This window comes from Phocoena sinus, chromosome 7, assembly GCF_008692025.1.
Source record: "Phocoena sinus isolate mPhoSin1 chromosome 7, mPhoSin1.pri, whole genome shotgun sequence".
Classification (NCBI taxonomy): domain Eukaryota; kingdom Metazoa; phylum Chordata; class Mammalia; order Artiodactyla; family Phocoenidae; genus Phocoena; species Phocoena sinus.
The window spans coordinates 100,358,566-100,386,513 of NC_045769.1; the positions used below are offsets into that span (position 1 = coordinate 100,358,566).

The 27,948-nt window shown below is 35.6% G+C and overlaps 1 protein-coding gene across 9 annotated transcripts in view; it reads left to right on the forward strand.

Annotated features, from left to right (window-relative positions):
- The window catches only part of DPP10 (dipeptidyl peptidase like 10), a 1,311,492-nt gene that overhangs the window by 796,286 nt on the left and 487,258 nt on the right, over nt 1-27,948 (forward strand). For 7 of the 9 annotated variants that reach the window (XM_032638357.1, XM_032638358.1, XM_032638362.1 and 4 more), the window contains one exon: nt 1,973-2,087. The exons of 1 other annotated variant lie outside the window; for it this stretch is intronic. In XM_032638357.1, the coding sequence (XP_032494248.1) occupies nt 1,973-2,087 (115 nt within the window). Of the gene's footprint in view, nt 1-1,972; nt 2,088-27,948 lie in introns of those variants that run through there. One more of the 9 variants, XM_032638360.1, reaches the window with a different exon arrangement.

Genomic DNA, 27,948 nt, shown 5'->3' on the forward strand with positions numbered 1-27,948 from the left:
GACAATGCTTGGTAGGCATTGCATAGTTATATATTCAAAAACTGAAAAACACACTGAACACATTTGTCTAATAATTTGCCTTGCGTTCCAATGACAGTGAATCAAGATCAGAGTCAGTAGATTTAAAATGATCATTTCCCCTTGATTCCTTTACTGGACTGAGAAGTCAGTTATAATTGCTTACAATTATTCTTTTTCCTTTTTCTTACCTCCCTTTGAGTTAATAAATATGAAAGTGTTTATGATTCTTGGTCCAGATACTCACTTCCTATTGTTTGTTGCCCTTCTTTCATTATCTCTTAGTTCTTGAGTGTTTCAAAGCTTTTTGCCCAGCATAGGCATCTACGTATAGCATTGCCTCTCTAATCTATCATTCTGGCTTCTGAGCAGTCTTAAACAGAGCCTTAATATGGAGAATAACTGGTCATCACACCACACAGATTCTGACAAAGAAATTGCCCAGGGAACCTGCAGTCACGTTGCATTCCAGAAAAGGGTTTATGGTCTTAAGACAACTATTGCTTTTCTTGATGTTTTTACTGAAACGCTGATGATTTGCTAATCTACTGTTAAGATTTATGTGGACTAAGTTTATGAATGGAAATTCTAACCAAAATTCAGAACGAATAGAGGTATTGGATGATAAGCATTAATAAGCGTGAACATGAGGTATGGAGTGAGCCATTTTAGAAAAAAGATTGGAATTGATTTCTGCTGGATTTGGTTCATCAGAGTGAAAAACCTAAAGCTACTGATCTGAGAAGGGGGAAAACAAACAGTAACAAAATACCTCCTATGCATGGTTTCTTCTTGCATTTATTTAGGACCTAGTTCTTTAAGTCCAAAGAGTTTATTGCAGAACTGAATGCCACTATCCCTATATGAAAACTGGCTTCAGTGCTTTAAACTGTGAGTCACAATAAGCCATTTATAGCTTATCAAATGTTTGGTATTTTACTTATCTTTGTTTAAAGGAAGACTGTGGCTTCTTGGGTGATTTGTGCAAATACAGTGAACTGGAAACCTTTACGTTTTGTTTTTTATTTGTCCCCAAATCATTTGACTATTTCTGAATAAAGAAGGCTGTATTAGGACTGGAGGAAAAGAGGCTGGGGATTGGGACAGGAAGAAAGAAACAAGAAGCTTAGTGTTTTATAAACTTTATTACAAAGAAAATCTGGCATTTATTTCAAACTAGTGTGGTCTGTGCTTTACTTTGCTGAATGATACTCATATATTTCGAGTCAGTAGAATAGAACACAGATCATCTGAAAAATGAAAAGCTTTACTATATGTGTTGTAAGAAATGCTCAAGTTTATCCTACCCCATCAGTCATACCTCCTTGCCAATCTCATGCATGCTGCCCAGGGAGAGGATGTCGTAAACCATTGATATAGAAGCGCTCATTTAATTTAGTTACTACATCCTGTTGATATTTATGAATGGTAGGGGAACTGTTTAAAAAAAGGACCTTTTGAGTTGACAAATGTGCACTGCCCTGCAGTGAGGGGGCATTTTGAATAATTTTCCCATCACTAATCTCTTTTCCCCTTACCAGTTAGAAAAGTAGTCTATAGTGCTTCAGGAATATTAATATTTAAATCTTTATTGTAGGTTCCATTGTAGCAAGAAAAAATGTAAATGGGCACACTTTATTTACATAATTATTTTGCAGAGTATTTTGGCTATCATCCTAGTGTTTATATTCAATGTATTTTAATGCCATCCACATTTTAGACAACAGGCATCAACCTTTGCTGCTTGATCTGTTGGAGAAATAAGATTGCCCCCCAAAAGATAGCCATTTATAATATATGCACCTTTGAATAATTAAATGAGCTACCAAAGAGGAAGAGGATTCTAATCAGCTTTCAATGTGATTCTTCCATGCACTGAATCATTCCTTTATGAGTACATTTCTCTTGGAGCATGTATAATTATGAAACTTCTTTTTTTTTTCTATCTCGGTAGGAACTGGGAAGTAACAGCCCTCCACAGAGAAACTGGAAGGGAATTGCTATTGCCCTGCTGGTGATTTTAGTTGTATGCTCACTTATCACTATGTCAGTCATCCTCTTAACCCCAGGTAATCTGTCTTTATTACTCTCTTATGATGGTTTTGTGGATGATAATTTCACATTCAAATGCCTTAATAGGGTAGTCACATGTGGTATCTTAGAACACATTAGCATTGGTTGGAATAAAAAAATGAATAACCAGACATTTCGCAAATGGCACAGTCATTTTGTGGTTTAAATACCATGCAAGATATTTGGGGGAAGCTGAAATGTAAAATATATATATTGAGAATGCCAAGGAAATCTTTGGTCTCCAGTGCTGTTTAGAGACTTGTTATGTTTGTCAATTTAATAAATGCGGAACACATTTGACTTTTATTGTGGGTGGAGATGAGGGAGTGGAGTCTGGAAGTTTCCATATATAGGAGACAGCCCAACTATAATGACAGTGGGAAGGGAGGATTTGACAAAGAGGATTAGATCAAAAGAAAATGAGCTAAGCCTCTAAATAAGACACTTCCACTTTCTCTCGTCTTTCTCTGTAGTTTATACATTCCCAGTTTCTCTCTGTCTAAAGGACCCCTCTCCAGTTTGCTCTTGCACTACTCTTTAAATTGTGTCCTTTATGCTAAATAGTTGAAAACTACTATATAACTTATCAGCAGGTTTAATTGTTCTCTGGGGTTTGTTTCAGTACTCAGAAGTTTTACTACTCTTTGGTAGGTGATAACACAGAAGGCAGAGAAAGGCTGCTCACATTTTAAACTCCCAAACTGCCTTCCAGGAACAAAAAAGTTTGTCATGCTACTACAACCCACCCAACTAGCTTGCTCAAAAACTGATCACCATATATGGCGGTGAAAAAAATGGTCATTTCTATGATAGGATTGAGCTAGTCCCCAGATCAACTCATATACCTGTTGTTAAAGGCTATAAATTTATAACTTCAATTCCTGCCCCAGTTTTGTTATTTACAAGCCCCTTAAACATGTTGAATTTATTTCCTCATGTACAACATTTGATTAACAAAAGCTCTCTTTCACAGAGTCATTTAGTCAACTAATTATGGTGGCTAATTATACAAATTGCAATATCAGGTGTTCCAATATGGTACTTTGTGACATATACCATCCTGGTAAAAACGTTGGCTTTGAAATGTATAGATTCCCAAAAATATAGTTTGTAGTTGTTATTTAACATATGAAGAGATTGAGAAAGATATTAAGGGAGTCAGGAGAGAGGAAACCGAAGAGGAGACTTTCAAAAGAAAAAAAGAAAGAAAAAAATTTCTCTTATAAGAGGTGGCTTATCCATCATTCTCTCAGGAACTGTCTCTTAACAGCCTCATTTGCACATCTGCAGTACAGTGTAATTGAGCAATGTGATGGCTGTGAGTTGCTGCCGATTGCCAAGAATCTTTGTTAAAGGAAGATGAGCTTATGTTCAGCATGGTGTTTCACTTAAACGTAGGAATTTTGACATAATTCTTAAAAAAATGAATGACATGGCTTCACTGCTTCTATTGATGAGTATCAGCCAGATGGAAGAAATTAGTAGCATAGAATACCTATGTGTTTCTCTTGAACTTTCTTCCATCTGGTTCTAGGATCCTTGTCCCAGTGATTCAGTTTCTCAGGTTTTCTTGTTAACTCTCTGAGGCCATAGTGATACCTTGGTGTCTTTGGGAGTTTGGTATAACAAAGATCTTGGCCACTCAGTAAATTAAACCACCTCTACCCAACCCTTACCAAGTTGCCCCAGTAATAAAAACACAGGATAGTTGCATTCATTTTGTCATGCACTTATTCATTTATTAAAACAAGGGTTTAAGCAAGATACACCTTGGTTTGAGTTATGGCTCTCACAGAACTAGTTTTGTGAAGTTGGCTAATAATTTCACCTTGTCTTCACTCATCTGTATTATGGATGCAACTCATAGTGCCAACTTTTCAGTGTTGTTACCGACCCGGGTTCTTGGCCTCTTTAATCAATAGAAATTGATAAGAGGCCAGACAAGAAATTCAGGCAAGGCTTTATTGGGGCCCCTGCTGTATTAGGCGGGAGCAAGAACAAACAACAGGTTTCCTTGCGCGCTCCCTGAGGGGGGGCGAGCTGGATCCTTATGTGGGGTGAGGGTAGGGGTGTGTCCAGGGGTCGGGCTGGAGGGGGGGCCTTAGGTGGTTTGCCCACCCCTTTGGTGGTATTGTGTGCAGGAGGGATGCACAGTACCCTCCTTTTGCTCCTGGCTCTTCAGAAGTGACACTTGGGATTTTTTTGGTATTTTTGATTCTTGTTGTCCATAATTTGCCCCAACTGGGAATGCACGCAGTTATTTTTAGTCCTTTATAGTTTCTTTGTATTTTGTTGCTCAAGAAGACGTCTGTCCAGGTGCAAGCACTGTAGCAAAGTGTCCCAGGTCCCAGCCTGTCTCAGTGTTACTATGAAGGATAAATGAGATAATAAAATTGAGGTGTTTAGTACAGTCTGTAGAACTGCTGCTGGCATTCCTCTTATTATTTTTATTATTAAGTACTTATTGACTATTGTGACCAGACACAATGCCAAACACTGTGTTGCATGAGGGAGATTTCTAAGAAAAAGTATAGTCTTTCAGGAATATAGATCTTCTGTGATTTCAATTTTAAATTATGGCAGGTGGAAAAATACTAAATATTTAATCTGGTGTCAGTCTTTCAGTGGTCTGTTCATTCATTTGTTCATACATCAATAGATAATTATGGAGTACAACTTTCTAGGTACTATCATAGTTGGCCTCACTACCTCCTGCTTTATATCCATCACTTCCAATCTCCTTCTTCCCCAGCTACACAAGCACACAACAACCACATATCCCAACCCAAAGAGTTAATTTCATATGAAAGTAATCACACACAAATGGAAGTGCAATTATTATTTCGATTTATAATTTAGTGCTTGTTTTATATACCACATGTTCATATGTCTTTAGATTTCACTGTTATTTTTGGCAGGGACGTTATGAAATGAAAAATAAAAGTCAGTATGCTGGAGTGGAAAAAGTATTGTTACAGAAAACAAACAACTTGTGTTCTACACTCTCTGTTTGTAAACTCAGTATCACCAGGGGTTGGAAGGTGATATAAATTGTTGAAGTGGACATAGGTAGTGATGGTGGTTTTGGAATTTGCTTGAGTTATGAATGAGCAAATACCAGCCTGGCAACATGGCCTCCATGGTGGGCTCAAACCAAACAGCAGAGTAAAATATAAGCTCAGAAGACTTACAGTTTGTGGCCTAGTCCTAGCCTGAGTTCTAAGCCTACTCTTAGAAATTATCTAGTCTTGCCTCCCTCGTTAGACAGGAAAAAAAAAAAGAACTGAGTTTGTTTAACGTCTGGTTCTGAGGGCTAGAATGTGCATCGAGACCATTAGTGTGGCCTTTTGATTTAGCACATGTGTGCCTGTCTGTGGCCAGACTCTGGTGCTCTGATTACACGGAGCCTTCCTCTTCTTACCCTCAGCAGTGCTAGAAGAGACCCGCAAGGGAAAACCTCCAACTGAGGGAATAACATGCAACAACCCCCTCTAATCTTTCCTTTGTTCACAAGTATGTCCCCAAGGCCCAGCTTTCTAGGTAAAGCCAGTCAGACAGATGGAAACTTTCAACCAGGAAGGGCAATCCATGACAGGAAGGGAAACTTCTGATTCTGAAATTACTCAGCAATATACTTGACCTTTTAGGATAAAGAGCTGACTCTAGAACAATCCTTCCAGTAAGTGTTGGGGTCAGAAATTCAACACCTTTATAGCCACAGTAAGTCCCCCGCATACGGACCTTCAAGTTGCAGACTTTCAAAGATTTGAATATGCATGCATTCACATGTCTAATCACGTAAGTTAGTTCATGTGTCCGGCGTACATTGCCATGTGCAGCCTGCCCTCTGTCTCCTACTGCTGACGACCCTTCAGCTCTACCATCTCCCACCTCCTCTCCCTCCTCCTGTCAGTAACTCTTCTTGCCTGTTCACACGATGCCAGCCCCTGGATGCCAGCTGTTGTACTGTACTGCTGTACTTTTCAAGGTACTGGACTGTCAGATTAACAATGTCTTCTTTATTTTTTGTGTTTGTTTTTTATGTATTATTAGTGTGAAAAGTATTATAAACCTATTACATTATAGTACTACATAGCCGATTTGTTTAGTTGGGTACCTGGGCTAACTTTGTTGGACTTACGAACAAATTGGACTTATGAATGCGCTCTTGGGATGAAACTCGTTTGTATGTAGGGTATTTACAGTATACGACCTTGGATAAATCACTTACCTCCTTTGACCCCAAGTGTTTTGTTGAAGAAAAGGGCATCTTTGGTTTGCCAGAAACTGAAGTGATTTCTTGAAGTTCATTACAGCTCTAATATCTGTGACCTAATAAAACAACAACAGCAATAATGGTGGCTTGCTTAGTAACAAATATAGCAACAGACTAAATCTGGTGAGCTCTCTCACTAAGCCCCTTCTACCTTGAAAATATATTTAATTTTTTGGAGGAGGGTGGGTGAGGGAGAAAGCATACAAGGAGTAATCTAGTCTAAGAAATGATTTAGAAACTGTTTTGCTCAAAATAGCATCACATTTTGCAGGTAAGTGCTAAGGAATGCAAGCCTATAACCAGAGAAACACATGTTCATTGTAATTTTGTTTGATTGCAAATTTTATTACAGAAGTAATTTGACACAGGTGTCTTAATTTCCAAGGTTGTCAGCAACTTCTGTGCCTTGTGAAAAGAAGTCCTAATTATTTTTGAAGAGTAGGTTAACAATTCAAGTATTTCTTTAATAAGTAACTATTTCTGAAAGAAATTTTTTTTTCAGATAAAAGGGCACTTATTCGGATGTATTGATCCAGCCCACATATTTGTTGTTGTTGTTTGTATTTAAGTCATTTAAAGAAAAAAGAGTATCCACATTTATTTTCAGAATAGGTAACAATAAGATCAATAATTATACTCTACAGGGCTTCCCTGGTGGCGCAGTGGTTGAGAGTCCGCCTGCCTATGCAGGGGACACGGGTTCGTGCCCCGGTCCGGGAATATCCCACATGCCACGGAGCGGCTGGGCCCGTGAGCCATGGCCGCTGAGCCTGCGCATCCGGAGCCTGTGCTCCGCAACAGGAGAGGCCACAACAATGAGAGGCCCGAGTACCGCAGAAAAAAAAAAAAAAAAAAAATTATACTCTACAAACATATGGGTGTACATTCATGCTTAAAGCTCTGGAAACCAGTTTTAGGTAGCTATGCATTTACTCCGCAGTCTCATATTTATATTTAATATGCAGAATGACAGTGAACATGGTTAGGAAACATTTCACACAGAATACAGTTACCCATTTTGACTTGTTTGGAAAATAGAGAAGCGTATTTTATGAGTTAGAATGTACTTGGTAGAGGATATTCATCAAGCTCTTAAGTTTGATTGCCATGTTGAAATAACCACCTATAGACTGCGTATATTCCACCAGTACTTCAGCAGCAGTGGCCTGTTGCCCTTTGATTAATGTCTGTAATCAGTCAGTGTCAAAACAAAGTCATCAGGTTAATTTACTCTCATGGTTGACTAAAGACAACATTGTAAGGCACTGAAATTGTGTCTTCATCGTTAGCTCTAGCTCTTGCTTTCAGGCAATTTTTTATTCCTTTAGTGCCTTCTGTAGGTGAGCATTTGGGTTGATCGTCACAGTTTTATCAGAGTATAAAAGAAGTCAGGCACTCAGGTATAAGATACCAGAACTCTGCTTGATCTCAGTTAAACAATCATTTAATAAGGATTGTCCACTTCCACTATATAAATGTCTGTATTTTCCCTTAGAGATGTATCTCTAATAGTAAGATGTTTACAGTAGATTCAGATTCCATTTTGGAAAATCATTTACAGAGGTTGAGATTGCCACTGTGATGTTGATGATTAGTTAAATCTTTAATGTCAGATGAGGATTTGATCCATGAAGTTAGGCTCACATAGTTCATTTGAGCCAAAATTTAGAACCAAGGAAATAGAGAGAACCTGAGAAATTTGTGCAATCCTATCCTGAAAAATAAACAAAAACTGAAAGTTAACATTTAAGGATGTGTGCCTTTCTTTGAAGAAATACCAATTTACAGATATTTTCCAAAGGGAGTGAACAATCATCTTATTTATTTCTCATAACACATAAATTTAAAGAAAGTAGAGTAGTTTTCTAGATAATACGTCTAAGGCCAGCAGAATTGGGATGACTTTAGGTACCTAGTTTGTGGACAGTGTACAGCAGATAGAGTGATTAAATTGACCTTTGTATCAGTCTGACTTGAATTCATCACTTTGCCTTGATATGTGCCTGCAAATATGACTTTGAGGCAAAGAATTCTCTCTTACTATTGTCTTAGGCACCAGATTTATTATTTATTTAACATCTTTATTGGAGTATAATTGCTTTACAATGTTGTGTTAGTTTCTGCTGTATAACAAAGTGAATCAGCTATAGGCATACGTATATCATCCCCATATCCCCTCCCTCTTGTGTCTCCCTTCCAGCCTCTTTATCCCACCCCTCTAGGTGGTAGCAAAGCACCAAGCTGATCTCCCTGTGTTATGCAGCTGCTTCCCACTAGCTATTTTACATTTGGTAGTGTATATATGTCCATGCCACTCTCTCACTTCATCCCAGCTTACCTTTCCCCCTCTCCATGTCCTCAAGTCCATTCCTAATGTCTGTGTCTTTATTCCTGTCCTGCCCCTAGGTTCATCAGAATCATTTAAAAAAATTTTTTTTTAGATTCCATATATATGTGTTAGCAAACAGTATTTATTTTTCTCTTTCAGACTTACTTCACTCTGTATGACAGACTCTGGGTCCACCCACTTTAAGATAAATAACTCAATTTCAATTCTTTTTATGGCTGAGTAATATTCCACTGTATACATGTGCCACATCTTGTTTATTCATCCATCTGTCGATGGATACTTAGGTTGCTTCCATGTCCTGGCTGTTGTAAATAGAGCTGCAATGAACATTGTGGTACATGAGTCTTTTTGAATTATGGTTTTCTCAGGGTGTATGCCCAGTAGTGGCATTGCTGGGTCATATGGTAGTTCTATTTTTAGTTTTTTAAGGAACCTCAATACTGTTCTCCATAGTGGCTGTATCAATTTACATTCCCACCAACAGTGCAAGAGGGTTCCCTTTTCTCCACACCCTCCCCAGGATTTATTGTTTGTAGATTTTTTGATGATGGCCATTCTGACCAGTGTGAGGTGATAACTCATTGTAGTTTAGGTTTGCATTTCTCTAACGATTAGTGATGTTGAGCATGTTTGTTGTCAATCTGTATATCTTCTTTGGAGAAATGTCCATTTAGGTCTTCTGCCCATTTTTGGATTGGGTTGTTTGTTTTTTTGGTATTGAGCTGCTTGTGTTGCTTGTATATTTTGGAGATTAATCCTTTATCGGTTGTTTTGTTTGCAAATAGTTTCTCCCATTCTGAGGATTGTCTTTTCGTCTTCTGTATGGTTTCCTTTGCTGTGCAAAAGCTTTTAAGTTTCATTAGGTCCCATCTGTTTATTTTTGTTTTTATTTTCATTTCTCTAGGAGGTGGGTCCAAAAGGATCTTGCTGTGATTTATGTCATAGAGGGTTCTGCCTATGTTTTCCTCTAAGAGTTTTATAGTGTTTGGCCTTACATTTAGGTCTTTAATCCATTTTGAGTTTATTTTTGTGTATGGTGTTAGGAAGTTTTCTAATTACATTCTTTTTTTTCTAATTTCATTCATTTACATGTAGCTGTCCAGTTTTCCCAGCACCACTTATTGAAGAGGCTGTCTTTCCTCCATTGTATACTCTTGCCTCCTTTATCAAAGATAAGGTGACCATATGTGCATGGGTTTATATCTGGGCTTTCTGTCCTGCTCCCTTGATCTGTTTTTGTGCCAGTACCATACTGTCTTGTTTACTGTAGCTTTTTAGTATAGTCTGAAGTCCAGGAGCCTGATTACTACAGCTCCGTTTCTCTTTCTCAAGATTGCTTTAGTTATTTGGGGTCTTTTCTGTTTCCATATAAACTGTGAACTTTTTTGTTCTAGTTCTGTGAAAAATGCCAGTGGTAGTTTGATAGGGATTGCATTGAATCTGTAGATTGCTTTGGGTAGTAGAGTCATTTTCACAATGTTGATTCTTCCAATCCAAGAACATGGTATAGCTCTCCATCTGTTTGTATCATCTTTAATTTCTTTCTTCAGTGTCTTATAGTTTTCTGCATACAGGTCTTTTGTCTCCTTAGGTAGGTTTATTCCTAGGTATTTAATTCTTTTTGTTGCAGTGGTAAATGGGAGTGTTTTCTTAATTTCTCTTTCAGATTTTTCATCATTAGTATATAGGAATGCCGGAGATTTCTGTGCATTAATTTTGCATCCTGCTACTCTACCAAATTCACTGATTAGCTCTAGTAGTTTTCTGGTAGCATCTTTAGGATTTTCTATGTATAGTATCAAGTCGTTTGCAAACAGTGACAGCTTTACTTCTTCTTTTCCAATTTGGATTCCTTTTATTTCTTTTTCTTCTCTGATTGCTGTGGTTCCAAAACTATGTTGAATAATAGCAGTGAGAGTGGGAAACCTCGTCTTGTTCCTGATCTTAGAGGAAATGGTTTCACTTTTTCACCATTGAGAATGATGTTGGCTGTGAGTTTGTCATGTATGGCCTTTATTATGTTGAGGTAAGTTCCCTCTATGCCTACTTTCTGGAGAGTTTTTATCATAAATGGATGTTGAATTTTGTTGAAAGCTTTCTCTGCATCTATTGAGATTATCATATGGTTTTTATACTTCAGTTTGTTAATATGGTGTATCACATTGATTGATTTGCATATATTGAAGAATCCTTGCATTCCTGGGATAAACCCCATTTGAACATGGTATATGATCCTTTTAATGTGCTGTTGCATTCTGTTTGCTAGTATTTCGTTGAAGATTTTTACATCTGTGTTCAGAGATATTAGACTGTATTTTCTTTTTCTGTGACATCTTTGTCTGGTTTTGGTATCAGGGTGATGGTGGCCTCGTAGAATGAGTTTGGGAGTGTTCTTTCCTCTGCTGTATTTCGGAAGTGTTTGAGAAGGACAGGTGTTACCTCTTCTCTAAATGTTTGATAGAATTCTTCTGTGAAGCCATCTGGTCCTGGGCTGTTGTTTGTTGTAAGATTTTAAATCATACTTTCAGTTTCAATGCTTGTGATTGGTTTGTTTATATTTTCTATTTCTTCCTGGTTCATTCATTGAAGGTTGTGCTTTTCTAAGAATTTGTCCATTTCTTCCAGGTTGTCCATTTTGTTGGCATATAGTTGCCTGTAGTAATCTCTATGATCCTTTTTTTTTTCTGCAGTGTCAGTTGTTACATCTCCTTTTTCATTTCTAATTCTATAGATTTGAGTCTTCTCCCTTTTTTTCTTCATGAGTCTGGCTAATGTTTTATCAATTTTGTTTGTCTTCTCAAAGAATCAGCTTTTAATTTTATTGATCCTTGCTATCATTTCGTTCATTTCTTTTTCATTTATTTCTGATCTGATCTCTATGTTTTCTTTCCTTCTGCGAACTTTGGGGATTTTTTTGTTCTTCTTTCTCTAATTGCTTTAGTTGTTAACATTGAGTTGTTTAGTTGAGATTTTTCTTGGTTCTTGATGTAGGATTGTATTGCTATAAACTTCCCTCTTAGAACTGCTTTTGCTGCATACCATAGGTTTGTTTCTAGGTATTTTTTGGTTTCCTCTTTGATTTCTTCAGTGATCTCTTGGTTATTTAGTAGTGTATTTTTTAGCCTCCATGTTTTTGTAATTATAATTTTTTTTTCCTGTAATTGATATCTAGTCTCATAGCATTGTGGTTGGAAAAGACACTTGATATGATTTCAGTTTTGTTAAATTAACCAAGTCTTGATTTGTGACCGAAATATGGTCTATCCTGGGGAATGTTCTTTGAGCTCTTGAGAAGAAAGTGTATTCTGTAGGTTTTGGATGGAATGTCCTATACATATCAATTAAGTCCGTCTTGTTTAATGTGTCACTTAAAGCTTATGTTTGCTTATTTATTTTCATTTTGGATGATGTGTCCATTGGTGAAAGTGGGGTGTTAAAGTCCCCTACTATGATTGTATTACTGTCGATTTCCCCTTTTATGGCTGTTAGCATTTGCCTTATGTATTGAGGTACTCCTATGTTGGGTGCATAAATATTTACAATTGTTATAGTTTCTTCTTGGATTGATCCCTTAATCATTATGTAGTGTCCTTCTTTGTCTCTTGTAATAGTCTTTATTTTAAAGTCTATTTTGTCTGATATGAGAATTGCTATTCCAGCTTTCTTTTGATTTCCATTTGCATGGAATATCTTTTTCCATCCCCTCACTTTCAGTCTGTATGTGTCCCTAGGTCTGAAATGGGTCTCTTGTATACAGCATATATATAGGTCCTGTTTTTGTGTTCATTCAGCCAGTCTGTGTCTTTTGGTTGGAGCATTTAATCCATTTACATTTAAGGTAATTATCAATATGTATCAATATGTATGTTCCTATTACCATTTCCTTAATTGTTTTGGCGTTTTTTTGTTTGTCTTTTCCTTCTTGTGTTTCCTGCGTATAGAAGTTCCTTTAGCATTTGTTGTAATGTTGGTTTTGTGGTGCTGAATTCTCTTAACTTTTGCTTATCTCTGAAGGTTTTAATTTCTCCATCAAATCTGAATGAGAATCTTGCTGGGTAGAGTAATCTTGGTTGTAGGTTTTTCCCTTTCATCACTTTAAATATGTCCTGTCACTCCCTTCTGGCTTGCAGAGTTTCTGCTGAAAAATGAGATGTTAACCTTGTGGGGATTCCCTTGTATGTTATTTGTTGCTTTTCCCTTGCTGCTTTTAATATTTTTTATTTGTATGTAATTTGATAGTTTGATTAATTGTGGTTCGGGCGTGTTTCTCTTTGGGTTTTCTTATATTAAACTCTCTGGGCTTTCTGGACTTGATTGACTATTTCCTTTCCCATGTTAGGGAAGTTTTCGACTATAATCTCTCCAAATATTTTTTTGGACCCTTTCTTTTTCTCTTCTTCTTCTGTGACCCGTATAATTCAAATGTTGGTGCATTTTATGTTGTCCCAGAGGTCTCTGAGTCTGTCCTCAATTCTTTTCATTCTTTTTTCTTTATTCTGCACCCTGGCAGTTATTTCTACCATTTTTTTTTTTTTTTTTTTTTTTTTGAGGTACGCGGGCCTCTCACTGCTGCGGCCTCTCCCGCCGCGGAGCACAGGCTCCGGACGCGCAGGCCCAGAGGCCATGGCTCATGTGCCCAGCCGCTCCGCGGCACGCGGGACCCTCCCAGACCGGGGCACGAACCCGCGTCCCCCGCATCGGCAGGCGGACTCTCAACCACTGCGCCACCAGGGAAGCCCTATTTCTACCATTTTATCTTCAAGGTCACTTATCCGTTCTTCTGCCTCTGTTATTCTGCTATTGATTCCTTCTAGAGTATTTTTAATTTCAGTAATTGTGTTTTTCATCACTGTTTGTTTGCTCTTTAGTTCTTCTAGATCCCTGTTAACTGTTTCTTGTATTTTCTCCATTTTGTTTCTGAGATTTTGGATCATCTTTACTATCATTACTCTGAATTCTTTTTCAGGTAGGTTGCCTATTTCTTCTTCATTTATTTGGTCTTGTAGGTTTTTACCTTGCTGCTTATTCTATAACATATCTTTTGTCATTTAATTTTTTAAATTTTTGATGGGTGGTGCTTTATTCCTGTCTTACTGGTTGTTTGGCCTGAGACGTCCAGCACTGGCGTTTGCAGGCGGTTTGATAGAGCTGGGTCTTGGTGCTGAGAAGAGGACCTCCAGGAGTCCTCACTGACATTAATCTTCCCTGGTGTCTGAGGTTCTCTGTTATTCCACTGGTTTGGACTCAGAGCTCCCATCACAAGAGCTTAGGCCCGTCCTCTGGCCTGGGAACCAGCATGTCATGAGCTTCATGGTACGGTAAAAAAAAAAGAAGAGAAACAAAAAACGAGCAGTATAATATCAAAGAATAAAAGCAAAATGAAATTAGAAAGATAAAAAATATATTAGAAAAAATAAAACTATAATTGAAACAACCGGTCACTGGGGGTACCTGCTGTCCCCTTAGGTGTCCATGGTCCCCCACCGTTGCCTGGTAGGTGCCCTAGTTTTGAGGATATGCAAATTCTGTGTCCTCCTAATACCCCATTTTGACTCCCCCCACATACATTTTTTAAGCGAATGTTTTGACCCTTTGAAATGAGGCTTTAAAAATATTAATCTGTCCCTATTTATAAAAAAGATAATTTTCTAGAAAACAGTTGATAAAATTAAGTGCTTTATTGGACAGGTGACAGCTGTCCAATAAAGAAAAAAAGTTTTCTTTATTTCTTTATTGACAGAAAAAAGTTTCCTTTTTTATTGTTATGCAAAAACTCAAAATGAATTTATTCTGGTTACTATTATATTCTGAGAAAATAATAGCTCCTGGTTATAGTTAGTTAAAATGTCATGTTATATTATGTTGCAGGCAATGTCTTGGCAGCTCTAATTTAAAAGGTGTCATTTAAGCATCTGACCTGTGTTTCAAAATGTCAAAGCAACGATTAAAATATCCCATTATGCTTTTATGAGGGGAAAATAATGTTTTACATATTTTGAAATTTGCATTACTCACTTATGAACATCAACATCCACCAAGATGTAAATCATATATTTTATTTTGTTGAATTAAAAAGAGATATATGTTGTATTGATAGGCATAAGCTAAATTGTCTCTGCTTGTTTTTCCAAGAATAGCACAGATGAACACATTTTAATATGGTATTACCCAGGCATAATCAGGCTGCCAAAGAGAAAACAATGACAGATTCTAACAGTTTCCCCCCAGATAAAATGAACTGTGGTTGCTTTTCTAATAGATTTATCTCTTATGTTAAATGAAAAATAATTTTCTCTGTCACTAATAAAGTCAGAGTAGTTATATTTTTTTCTTTGCTTTATAGTTGCATTTCTGTTTTTAAGTCGGATTTGATTTCCTTATTTATTTTCATCTTTTTGTATTGTCCAATCAGATAAATAAGGGATTTAGTTTACCTTATCATGTGTTCATTTTTATAAGAGTCAGAAGAGAATCTGTTTTAATAAGTAACATTTATTTATTATCTGCTTGTTACATTCCAGGTATTGTACTGAGTGCTTTAAATGTACTACTTTATTTATCATCGCACCACTAACATGAAATAGATACTATTAATTTATTCATATTCTACATTATTTGGCTGAGTGTTACAAGTTACAGTAAATTCTCTGTCACACAGTTAGCATATGGGGAAGCTGGGTCCCTATCCCAGGCCATTTTGGCTCCCTATCCCAGGCCATTTTGGCTCTAGCACCTGTCTTAACCTTTGAAATAAAAGTTAAGTTAAGCTCTATATTGTACCTATGCAAAGTATGGGCAAGAAACATTTGAGAAAAAAAAAAAAAGAGAGAGAGAGAGCAAAATGAACTGTGCTTTTATTCTGAGCCTTGATTTTTTTTTTTAAATGAGTGAATTAATTCTGTATATTTCCAAAAGGGAATGCAAAGCAAAGAAGGAATTAAGCTGGGGTGGCCAAGGGGTAGTTAGGGAAGAAGTGACAGAAGCAGGTGACTGGAAAGTATACATGTAAATTCTTTCAGCTATCATATTGTTTTCTAAAACTTCAAACACTCATGATAAAATGTCAGTGAACCTGTTCTTTCGTAAACCACAGTGTATCAAAACTATTTACATGTCACTGTACAACTTTAAATATGTTGTCATATTTTTTATTTGCCTTCTTTTAAAAGAAATACTTGCTTTAGGAATATGATAGCCTGGGGAAAAATGGGGGATCAAAATAGCCTGGTCTTTGAGAAATAAAGTTTCCTTAAGCAAGGGTGTTATATCCAATTGCCCCTCCTCCTGGAAAAAAATTAGCATACATTAGCCCCCTGTGTTTGTGAAAGGGGATATTTTAATATGCAGTTATTTGCCAGGGACTTTTTAACATCCAGTTCCTTGGCTTTGAAGTGTAACTGAAGCCACCTCATTCCAGAATTCATTTATTAGGTATGAGAAGATACAATATCCGTAAAAAGAAATTACCCTTAAGTTAAACAGTATTTTAAACTAAATAATATCCCACTCTCTGCCTTTGCTCTGCAAAATGAAAATTATCTTGGAACAATTTCAGTGTTTGTTCATTGTTTTGGGTTATTTTTTCACACGCTTTTCTCTTGGTCTAAGTTTGTTCAATTGAATGTAAGTTCCAACTGAGAAAACTCTCTAGAAAAACTGGAATCAGTGAAGCTAGACTTGGGAAACATCCTTACTTAAATGGAAAATTGTGCCTTAAATCTGTGCATAATAATTTGACTTTTGCATGGGGTGTAGAACAGCTCTGATCCTATACACACAGCCTACCCTGTTTTTTTCTGGAGAAACACCAGCAATTATACAATATTAGGGAAACAAGGCCAATGAACTTACTTTTTTATATGGGTTATACCATATGGGTAATGCCATGTACCATAAAATTATCCACTTTAAGTGAATAGTTCAATGGCATTTTGTATGTTCACAATGTGTGTAACCACCAACTCTATATAGTTCCAAAACATGTTATCACTCCAAAAGGAAACCCTGTGCCCATTAAGAAATTACTCCCCATTTTCCACTTGCCCCAGCTCCTGGCAGCCACCAGTCTAGCTCTGTCTCTACCAGTTTACCTATTCTGAATATTTCATACAAATGGGATCAAACAATATGTGATCTTTTTAGTTTGACTTCTTTCACTTAACATAATGTTTTAGAAGTTCATCCACATTTTCACATATCAGCACTTCATTCCCTTTTATGGCTGAATAGTAGTCCATTGTATGTATGTTTCACAATTTGTTTATACATTCATTGATTCATCCATCCATCCATCCATCCATCCATCCAATCACTGATGGAAATTTGGAATGTTTTCACCTTTGGGCTGTTGGTAATAGAGCTGCTATGTACATGTGTACATGCATTGTTTTTTTTTGAGTTCTTGTTTTCAATTTTTTGATGAGTATGTCCAGGAATAGAATTATGGGGCTATGTGCTAATTCATGTTTAACTTTTTGAGAAACTACCAGACTATTTTCCACAGCAACTACACAATCTTACATTTGCAACAGCAATATAATACATTTTCGAGTTTCTCCACACCCTCATCAACACTTGTTATTTTCCATTTATTTTATGATTGTCATCCAAGAGGTTTGAAGTGACATCTCATTTGGTTTTAATATGCATTTCCTGAATGATTAGTGTTGAGCATTTTCTCATATGTTTATCGGCCGTTTGTGTATCTTCGTTTAAGAACAGTCTATTCAAGTCTTTTGCACATGTTTTAATTGGGTTGTTTGATTTATTGTTGAGTTGTAGTTCTGGATATTAATCTCTTGCTAGATATATGATTTGCAAATATTTTCTTCTATTCTGTAGGTTGTCTTCACTTTTTTGACACTGTCCTTTGATGCACAAAACTTCTTAATTTTTATGAAGTCCAGCTTATCTTTTTTGGTATTGTATCTAAGAATCCATTGCTAAATCCAGAGGCATGAAGATTTACCTGTATGTTTTTTAAAGAGGTTTATGGTTTTAGCTCATAGCATTAGGGCAGTGAATGATTTTGAGTTAATTTTTGTGTACAGTGTAAGGTGGGGAGTCCAACTTCATTTTTTGCATACATTTCACCTAGAAACATTTGTTGAAGAGAATGTTCTTTACCCATTGAATGTTTTTTTTTTCCTCCCTTGTTGATTATCATTTATCATAGATAATATTGGCTTATTTGAGGACTTGCAATTGTAATCCACAGTCTGTGTCTAACCTTACGCCAGTATCACGCCACTGTTTTGATTACAGTAGCTTTGTAGTAAATTTTGAAATTAGAAAATGTGAGTGCTCCAACTTTGTTTTCCTTTTTAGTTTTTTATTTTTTCCTATTCAGGGCCTTTTACAATTCCACATAAATTTGAGGATTGTCTTTTCCATTTCTGCAAAAAATAAAAAGGCAGTTGGGATTTTGATATTGATTGTATTGAATCCGTGGATCACTTTGGGTAATATTGCCATCTTAGAAATATTCTTTCAATCATTAAACACTAGTTGTCTTTCCATTTATTTATATCTTTAATTTCTTTCAGCAATGTTTTATGGTTTTAAATGTAAATTCTTTACCTCCTTGGTTAAATTTATTCCTAAGTATTTCATTCTTTTGAATGTGATTGTAGCTAGAATTAATTCCTTAATATCTTTTTTTGATGGCTTATTGCTGGCATATAGAAATACAACTAATTTTTGAGTGTTGATAAACACTTAAAACCCTTTATTCTAAATTTACTTATTAGCTGTAGAAGATTGTTGTAGATTCTTTGGGTTTTCTATATATAGAAGACAACGGCATGTGTAAATAGGGATAGTTTTACATCTTCATTTCCAAGTTGGCTGTCCTTTATTTATTTTTCTTCCCTGGCTAGAATTCTGGTTAGAATTTCTAGTATAATTTTGTATAGCAATGGTGAAAGTGGACATCATTGTCTTGTTCTTGATCACAGAACAACATCTTTCAGTCTTTCATCACTGACTACCACCTTAGCTGTGGGTTTTTCATAAAGACTTTATTTCATGTTAAGGAAGTTTCTTTTCATTCCTAGTTTTTAAAATGTTTCTAAAAGAAAGAGTGATGGATTTTGTCAAATGCTTTTTATCATGAATTGAGATGATCATGTGTTTTTCATCTTCTTTTCTATGAATGTGGTGTATTACATTGGTCACCTCTTTTTTTTTTTTTTTTTTTTTTTTTTTTTGGTCAGGTTACCCTTAAATTCCTGGAATAATCCTCTTTGTTAATAGTTCATAATCCTCTTGATATGCTGGAGAATTTCGTTGGCCAATTAAAACAAGTCATTCTGCCATTTGCTACTAGTATTTCATTGAGGGTTTTTGCATATATATTCATAAGGAATGTTAACATTTTTTTCATGTGTTCTCTTTGGATTTGGATCAGAATAGTCTAACCTTATAAAATGAGTTATTAAGTATTCCTTCCTCTTCTAGCTTTTATACTAGTTATTAAGTATTCCTTCCTCTTCTAGCTTCCAATTTTTTTGAGAAAAATTGGAGCTAATTCTTTAAATGTTTGGTAGAATTTACAAGTGAAATCATCTGTTCCTGCATTTTTCATTGTTGGGAGGTTTTTGTTTATGGATTCAATCTTCTTACTAGTAATTGGTCTGTTCAGATTTTTTATTTCTTCTTGAGTCAGTTTGGTAGTTTACATGTTTCTAGAAATGTGTCCATTTTATCTAAGTTATCTAATTTGTTAGCATAGAGTTGTTCAAAGTATTCTCTCATGATTCTTTTAATTTCTATAAAATTTTAGCAATGCTCCCAGTTTCATAACTGACTTATTATCTGCATCTTCTTTCTTTTTTATCTTAGTCAACTTAAGTAAAATTTGGTCAATTGTTTTGATGTTTTCAAAGAAAAAACTTTTGATTTTATTGATTCTTTCTACTGGTTTTCTATTCTCTAATTTCATTTATCATCACTCTAATATTTATTACTTTCTTCTACTAGATTTCAGTTAATTTCCTCTTCTTTTTTCTACTTATGTACATGTAAAGTTAGGTTATTGATTTGAGATCTTTCCTTTTTAGTGGAGGTATTTATCTCTGTTAGTAATGCCTTCACTGAATCCTATCAGTTTTGGTATGTTGTATTTTCATTTTCATTTGTCCCAAAGTACTTCCTAATTTCCTTTGTGATTTCTTCTCTGAAATATTGCTTGTTAAAAGTGTCTTGTTTAACATCCTCATACAGGTGAATTTTCCAGTTTTCTTTCTGTTATTGATTTTTACTTTCATTCCATCTCATTCAGAGAGCATATTTTGAATAATTTCAATATTTTAAAATTTATTGAAACTTGTTTGGTGGCCTAACATATGGTCTATCCTGGAGACTGTTCCATGTAGTTGAAAAGAATGTATCCTGCTGTTGTTGAATGTAGTGATATATGGATAAATAGATAGATATAGAGAGATACTGATATTGATGTATTGATTAGTTGATCAATATTGATATATCGATTTTGGAAAGTCAGTATCCTGTGTGATGTGTAGTCTCTGAAGTCTCTGTTCCTTTAGTTTATGTACAGGTCACATTTTTACAAAGATTTCTTTGAATGTTAGGATTCAAGAGGTGGGGAGGGGCAGGGAGGATAAAAAAAGAAAAAAAAAAGTAGAATGTTTTTAAAAAGAGGGGACCAAAAAACCCTCTCATTCTTTTCAAATTAGTTCTGTGCTGGGACACTTATTCAGGTCACCTGCAGTTCTGTCTTACCCTTCACTTCCTACTTGTACTGAGCCTAAAGTTTAGCCAGAGGTGAAAACTTAGGGTCTTTTCAAATCTTTTTTGAGCATGCATACTGCTCTGGGCATGCATGTGGCTTTCCAAATGTTCCAATATATGTAGGCATTTTGAATGCCTGATTTCCCAAAGAAACTCTTTTCCAGCTTTGCCTCCCAGCTTTGGTTTCCCTATATTATGTCTTAACTCTGTCTTTTTCCCCATGTAGCTGTGGCTCATTCATTTGCTCTATGATGTTTTTGAGGAATACCCATTGCTTTTCTGCCCTGATTGTTCTGGATCAGGTGTAACAAAAATAAGTGCCTTGTGTCAGTTGAGACAGTTTAGAGCAGGCAGACACAACTCTTTGAGAATAAGATCTACTTTGCTCCCTCTAGAACCAGGACCATACTACAAATGCAGGCTGCTGACTCAAAGATTGCCACTAAGACAGTGAGGGGATGGGGGTAATGGCAAATAAAAATTCCACAAGCCTTCCTATTATTTTTAAATTGCCTTTTTCTTGATTCAGTGTTTGCTTGTCTTTTGTAAACATTTGACTGTTTTCCAGAGTTCTGACAGTTTATTCTGACAATATTGCTTGTGTTTTTTGTTTTTGTTTTTTTTTTTGATGTTACTGTGGGAAAGCAGTCTCTTGGAGCAATCTACTCCTTTGTGTTCATTGATATCACTCTAATAACAGACTTTACTGATCCAATTTATATGCAACTGGCTTCTGTCATTTGTGATCAACCTGAGTTGTTATATTTAAAACCATCAAGCCTAGGTTTTATATCTTTACCATTTACACTGTTTCCTCCATTTATTGTATGATGCATAATAGTTTACACTATCAGTACAAACCGAGTTTTCACTAAATATTGACCAGTGACAAATTTATCTACTTGTTCACTCTTGTATTAAAAATTAGAGAATGTCAGAGAAATATTTCATGAAGTTCTTGATGATGAACATAACAATAACATAATGTAGTATGATCATTAAATCTGATGTTATTACCAAATCGAGAAGAGAGTCCACATCTGTAGAGACCTAGAATAATACTTACTATAACCTTAGCAGTTTGAAATGAGGGTAAAATAAACTTAATAAAATACACAATAAAGTATACACAGGAGAGCTTAGTGTGGGGAACTCTAACAAATCATTGAGGACACAAAAGTACTTTTGGGCATTTGAATTATACCTATAAATATTTTCTGGATTAGAAATTAAAAATTAATTTCTCAGACTTTTTATAAAATATCTGTTAATCATTTAAAATGGAAAATAAAACTATTACATGTAAATATACATAATATAATGAAAAATAGTTACCTTTTCAAAAATTGGTGAGAAGAATGTCATTATTTTATGTTTTTGCAAATATTTAATGTCTGCTCAATAGAAGACTGCAGGATTCTCATATGTACTCCTGTGTCAATTCTTTTGTAGTCAGTTGCTTTGGTTGAAGCATATGAAGGAATTCTGGCCTCATAAAGATATGTAGTTAGAAATGGAGGGAGTTTTTAAATAGCTTTTTCACATAATTGTAGATGCTCTTCCTTGATACTTCTTGAGAACTTGATAAATGGTAGATCCTCAATGGTTAGCTGAATTGTGAAACCTGAAACCATATCCATAACATATCAGTACTCTGCTTTTAAAATCTATTGGTCCATCTAGCACTTTAAAAGGATCTTTTACCTATGCACGATTCTGTAACATTATGCATTGGTCATTTGGAAAATATTAGTTCAGTGAGTTATACAGATCTTCCAAATGTTGGTAGAGTTTATTACACAATATTAAAAAAAACAGTTAATATCACTGATGATATAACTAGAAAAATCTCACTAGAAGAGTATTGGGAAGTAGTCAAGCTCAAGATAGAGAACTCAAGTTTTGAAAAATTCAATTTTTTTTGAAAGCTTGAATTTTATAGTTTGTAACAAACAATTGTGTTTAAACATTTTTTTATGTATTATTTTTTAACAGTTATGATTTTTAAGTGAGAGGCTCATTTTATTTATTTTGAAGAAAACATTTGCCAGGTCCTTAAATCTAAATAATCATGGTTTGTTATTCATTTTTTCCACTAAAAATGGTGTTCCAGGAAAAAAGCTGTTAGTTCAGTTCATAACTTAAGCAATTGCCCACATGCTTTTCTTTGGAACAAGTACCATGTCGATATGCAGGGGAAGTGCTTTTTGGGCAGCAGAGGGGAGGAGGTATAAGTCCCTTTTCACCACACAAATATTAAAAAGATATCAAGGGTGGAGACTGAATACAATGGACAATTTTTAGAACTGTGTTGAGGAAATTCTTAACTGGAATAGGATTTTTCAGGCATTTTTTGAGCATTTATAAGACTAAAGAACAGAATGACTTTCATATAGTTTTATGTCACAGTATTGACTCTCAGTGAGGTGCCTGTAGTTGCATCCACTTTGGTTTTGCTTCTGGGAGTGGGAATTTCAACCCATTGTAAAAGGAAGATGTGCCTTAGTATTACTATGAATATAATTTTGACTTTTAGGACTGCTTCCACAGTTGCCCACAGATTATGCTCTGCAGTGCTCTCCTGTAGGGTAGTAGAGATATGGAACAAAAATTTGCTGATGGTAATGTGATTGAAATAAAAAGTATGCTTGAGGGAGGAGCTCAAACTTGTTTATATAAGAGCTCATAGGCCCAGAGTAGAGCTATAACACATCAGGGTATAAAGAGGACATCATTCTAGCGTGTGTGTGTGTGTGTGTGTGTGTGTGTGTGTGTGTGTGTGTGTGTGTGTAAGGTGTGTGTTATGTGTATATGTGTATCAGTCTGTAATTTGCCTTTTCTTCTCACAATGTGAAAGGCCTTTGTGCAAGTATATTTCTCACATTTAGGTTTTCTACTCAAATTCAGGAGATTTAATTTGGAAAAAGTCTCAGAAAGAAGATTGAGTGTGATTAGCACTTTGAATAATTGACTAATTTGACTAATTAAACCTATGAGTAAATCCTAAAGCTCTTGATTTACTTATTCAAGAGATGACAAGTTTGAAGTAAAATTTAATAAGTCCTTCAGAACCTGAAAGTACATTCCTTATTTTGATGAGCACTTAAGAGTCTCTGCTGAAAATAAGGAGAACTCGTACAGAATATAACAGAAATTAGGGCATCTTACAGATGCAAGCTACTTTATGGGCCTTTGTGTGTGTTTGGGGAGGGGTACATCCAATAAAATTCTATATGAAGAAACCAAACATGTCAACAGCAGAGCTGTTCTGGTTGACGTGTTTTAACCACATAATTCCCATCTACCCCTCTCCTTTCTGTCCTAAGAGAGCTTTAGAGTCTCTAGAACACAGCCAGCCACAGTGTAATTTAGTCCAACCCTTTCTCTTTACAAATGAGGAAACTTACTCCTGAATAGATGGAGAGAACTAGCCAAGGGCCTATGCACTAGTTAAGGGTTTAACTAGGATTAAAATATGAACTCCTAGCTCTGATTACTGTTATTTCAGCATTAGTGCTTGTCCCTGTTTGAGTATAGGCAGTGGGAGTATAAGTTCATAACTGTCTGTGGGGAAACTTTGAGAAGATGAATGGATCGTAGAAGGCAAACTTCTTGTAATCTGTATTTCAGTATTTTGTATTCAGTGTACATTCCCTAGAAATTCTCCCCATGTATGGTGAAAAAAAAGGACAGAGTTGGGAGAGGGAAGAAAGTGATAGTTAAATAAATATATAATACCTTATTTGCCAGCCGTCCTCTTCATTCCATTCAGTACAGACCCAGCTGTAGTTACAATTTAGTAACTTTCCACATAGCTGAATTTTTAAATGACTTTTTATAATTAAAATGTGGCTTTCTGTATGAATGCTACATGCTGGAAATATACTTGAGAAAGAAAGAACATTCATTGGAAGATAATCTGATTTAGGAAGTAAATTTAATTTGAAGGGTATATATAATTTAGACTTTATAAGATACAGGGTTAATCTGAGTCAAAAGTGGTTCTAGGTGATAGAATTGATGAAGATAAGGAATTGACTGGCCTTTTACTCAAGAAACTTAGCTGTTGCCACAAGATATTGGAGTAGGAAAAGGCAAAAGAAAGAGATAGAGGAAGGAAACTCCTGGCATACCAAGAGGAACAAAGGTAATTTTCTGGGACTATAAAACAGATGGTACACAGTGCACTAATTCCCTTTGTGCTTTTGCTTGAGTGGATGAATTGGTGTTCAGAATACTAAGTGACAAGCTGCTTCATTGACAAGACTGATTTATAATTTATTTGTGTGATCCATATATTTGACCTTACAAATTCAAAATAGCCAAATACTCTTCTTTCAAAAAGAGACTTCTGAGTGAATTTTACATTTCACTAACTTTTTCTACTAAAACATGCAACTCAATACTATATTCTGGTAGGGTACATCCAAGAACATAATGGAAATATTTGGGCTGAAGGGAACTATGAAAGAAACAAAAACTCCAAAGAAAGGGAAAACATTTTGTTTTGTGACTTTGAAATTTTAAAATTCAAATTTGCTTTATATTGACCTATACATTTTAACATTTTAATAATAATAATGACAATGGCTAACATTAAATAAGCTGAGTACTTTGCCTAATCATTTCCATATATTTCTTCATTTATAAATAAAAAAGAAAAGAAATGTAACTTGTACCAGGGCATACCTTGTAATTTTCTTCTGTTTCAGTGATATGTATTTTTATTCCTCAATTTTACATTCCAAACTATGTGTAGCTCCTTAACTGGAAATAGTAACCCTTTGTTCATTTTCTAGGTGATAAATCAGGAAACATTAAAAAGAACTTGGTATATTATATCTGATCTGAAATGACATAAATTTTGACAATATTCAGTCTGCTGTATTGTATTTCAGCATCCTAGTAAAAGAAAAGAATGGGAAAATGATGGAAAAAAGAAAGGAATTAGTGCTTTAGCTGTTAAGTAGTAAAACAAAACTTTAAAGTCTGACTAGGAAATGTACAATCAGCAAATATTTTGAAAAGATCTGGAATTTGGCTGTGACTGCTATGGTTTGCATTCTATATTTTCATATATACAGTTATATAAGGCAGGGTGGCGGGGGTGTTACCCTTTCTGTGAACTTCGAAAAATCAATAATGTTTTAAAATGGAAATGCGGGCTTCCCTGGTGGTGCAGTGGTTGAGAGTCCGCCTGCTGATGCAAGGAACATGGGTTCGTGCCCTGGTCCAGGAAGATCCCACATGCCATGGAGCAGCTGGGCCCATGAGCCATGGCCGCTGAGCCTGCGCGTCCGGAGCCTGTGCTCTGCAATGGGAGAGGCCACAAAGGTGAGAGGCCCGCGAACTGCAAAAAAATAAAAAATAAATAAATAAAATGGAAATGCACTAGAAGAGTAACCTATAGTGACACTAAACATGGGAAATGAGAATAACCTTTAAGAATAGAGATTTAAATGTAGCTGTGGGAAATAAAGGTGGTGGTACATTGGACGTCCAGAGAAAAGAGAGAATCAAATGAGCAGAAAGAGGAAATAGCCTTGTTCTTCTTGTGGGAATTCTGAATAACTACCTATTAGATTTTTCTTTTCATTACTGTTTTAACAGGAAATTATTTCAAATAAGATTTAAATTAAAAGAAATATTTCTGAACCTCTGATGTCAAGAGTAAACCAGATAAAAAGTAACACAGTTTAAGTAAAGAGAAACCAGGTACTGAAAGTCACAGATTAGTTTTCCTTCAGTTCATTACTGAAGAATTTTCTTTTCTCATCTAAGATTATGTGGCCAACTTATTTCAAAAGGCCATTTAAAAGCAAGATTGGATTTTTGGAAGAAAGCACAGAAATACCAATAGAAGTCTATGATCTTGAATGATAGACTAGAACAGAGAAAAGAACATGGAGAGAATTATTTAATGTCAATTCTGTTTCTACACTCCTGTTGCCAAAGTTGAATGTTTTAGCTAAGATTCTATATCTTGTACAATTAAAAAAAATAATTACTCTGTTTCCAGTTCTTTAAATACTTGGGATCATTGTTATACTGTGCATCTCATTGGATCCATGTGCTATTATTCATAATTATAACCATAATCATAGGATACTATTTGGTTAACAAATATTTAGCCTTTCAATAGAAACTGTCAACAAGCCTCTTAGATAGCCTCATCCACCAAAGGGCAGATGGCAGAAGCAAGACTACAGTCCTGCAGCCTGTGGAACAAATACCACATTCACAGAAAGATAGACAAGCTGAAAAGTCAGAAGCCTATGTACCAGATGAAGGAACAAGATAAAACCGCAGAAAAACAACTAAATGAAGTGGAGATAGGAAACATTCCAGAAAAAGAATTCAGCATAATGATAGTGAAGAAGATCCAGGACCTCGGACAAAGAATGGAGGCAAAGATCGAGAAGATGCAAGATATGTTTAACAAAGCCCTAGAAGAATTAAGAAACAAACACCTAGAGGAATTAAAGAACAAACAAATAGAGATGAACAATACAGTAACGGAAATGAAAAATACACTAGAAGGAATCAATAGCAGAATAACTGAGGCAGAAGAACGGATGAGTGACCTGGAAGACAGAATGGTGGAATTCACTGCCGCAGAATAGAATAAAGAAAAAAGAATGAAGAGAAATGAAGACAGCCTAAGAGACCTCTGGGACAACATTAAATGCACCAACATTCGCATTATAGGGGTCCCAGAAGGAGAAGAGAGAGAGAAAGGACCCGAGAAAATATTTGAAGAGATTATAGTTGAAAACTTCCCTAACATGGGAAAGGAAATAGCCACCCAAGTCCAGGAAGTACAGAGAGTCCTATACAGAATAAACCCAAGGAGAAACACACCGAGACACAAAGTAATTAAAATGGCAAAAATTAAAGACAAAGAAAAATTATTGAGCGCACAGAAAAATGACAAATAACATACAAAGGAACTCCCATGAGTTTAACAGCTGATTTCTCAGCAGAAACTCTACAAGCCAGAAGGGAGTGGCATGATATATTTAAAGTGATGAAAGGGAAGAACCTACAACCAAGATTACTTTACCTGGCAAGGATCTCGTTCAGATTCTTTGGAGAAATCAAAAGCTTTACAGACAAGCAAAAGCTAAGAGAATTCAGCACCACCAAACCAGCTCTACAACAAATACTAAAGGAACTTCTCTAAGTGGGAAACACAAGAGAAGAAAAGAACCTACAAAAACAAACCCATAACAATTAAGAAAGTGGTAATAGGAACATACATATAGATAATTACCTTAAACGCGAATGGATTAAATGCTCCCACCAAAAGACACAGGCTCGCTGAATGGATACAAAAACAAGACCCATATATATGCTGTCTACAAGAGATCCACTTCAGAACTAGGGACATATACAGACTGAAAGTGAGGGGATGGAAAAAGATATTCCATGTAAATGAAAATCAAAAGAAAGCTGGAGTAGCAATACTCATATCAGATAA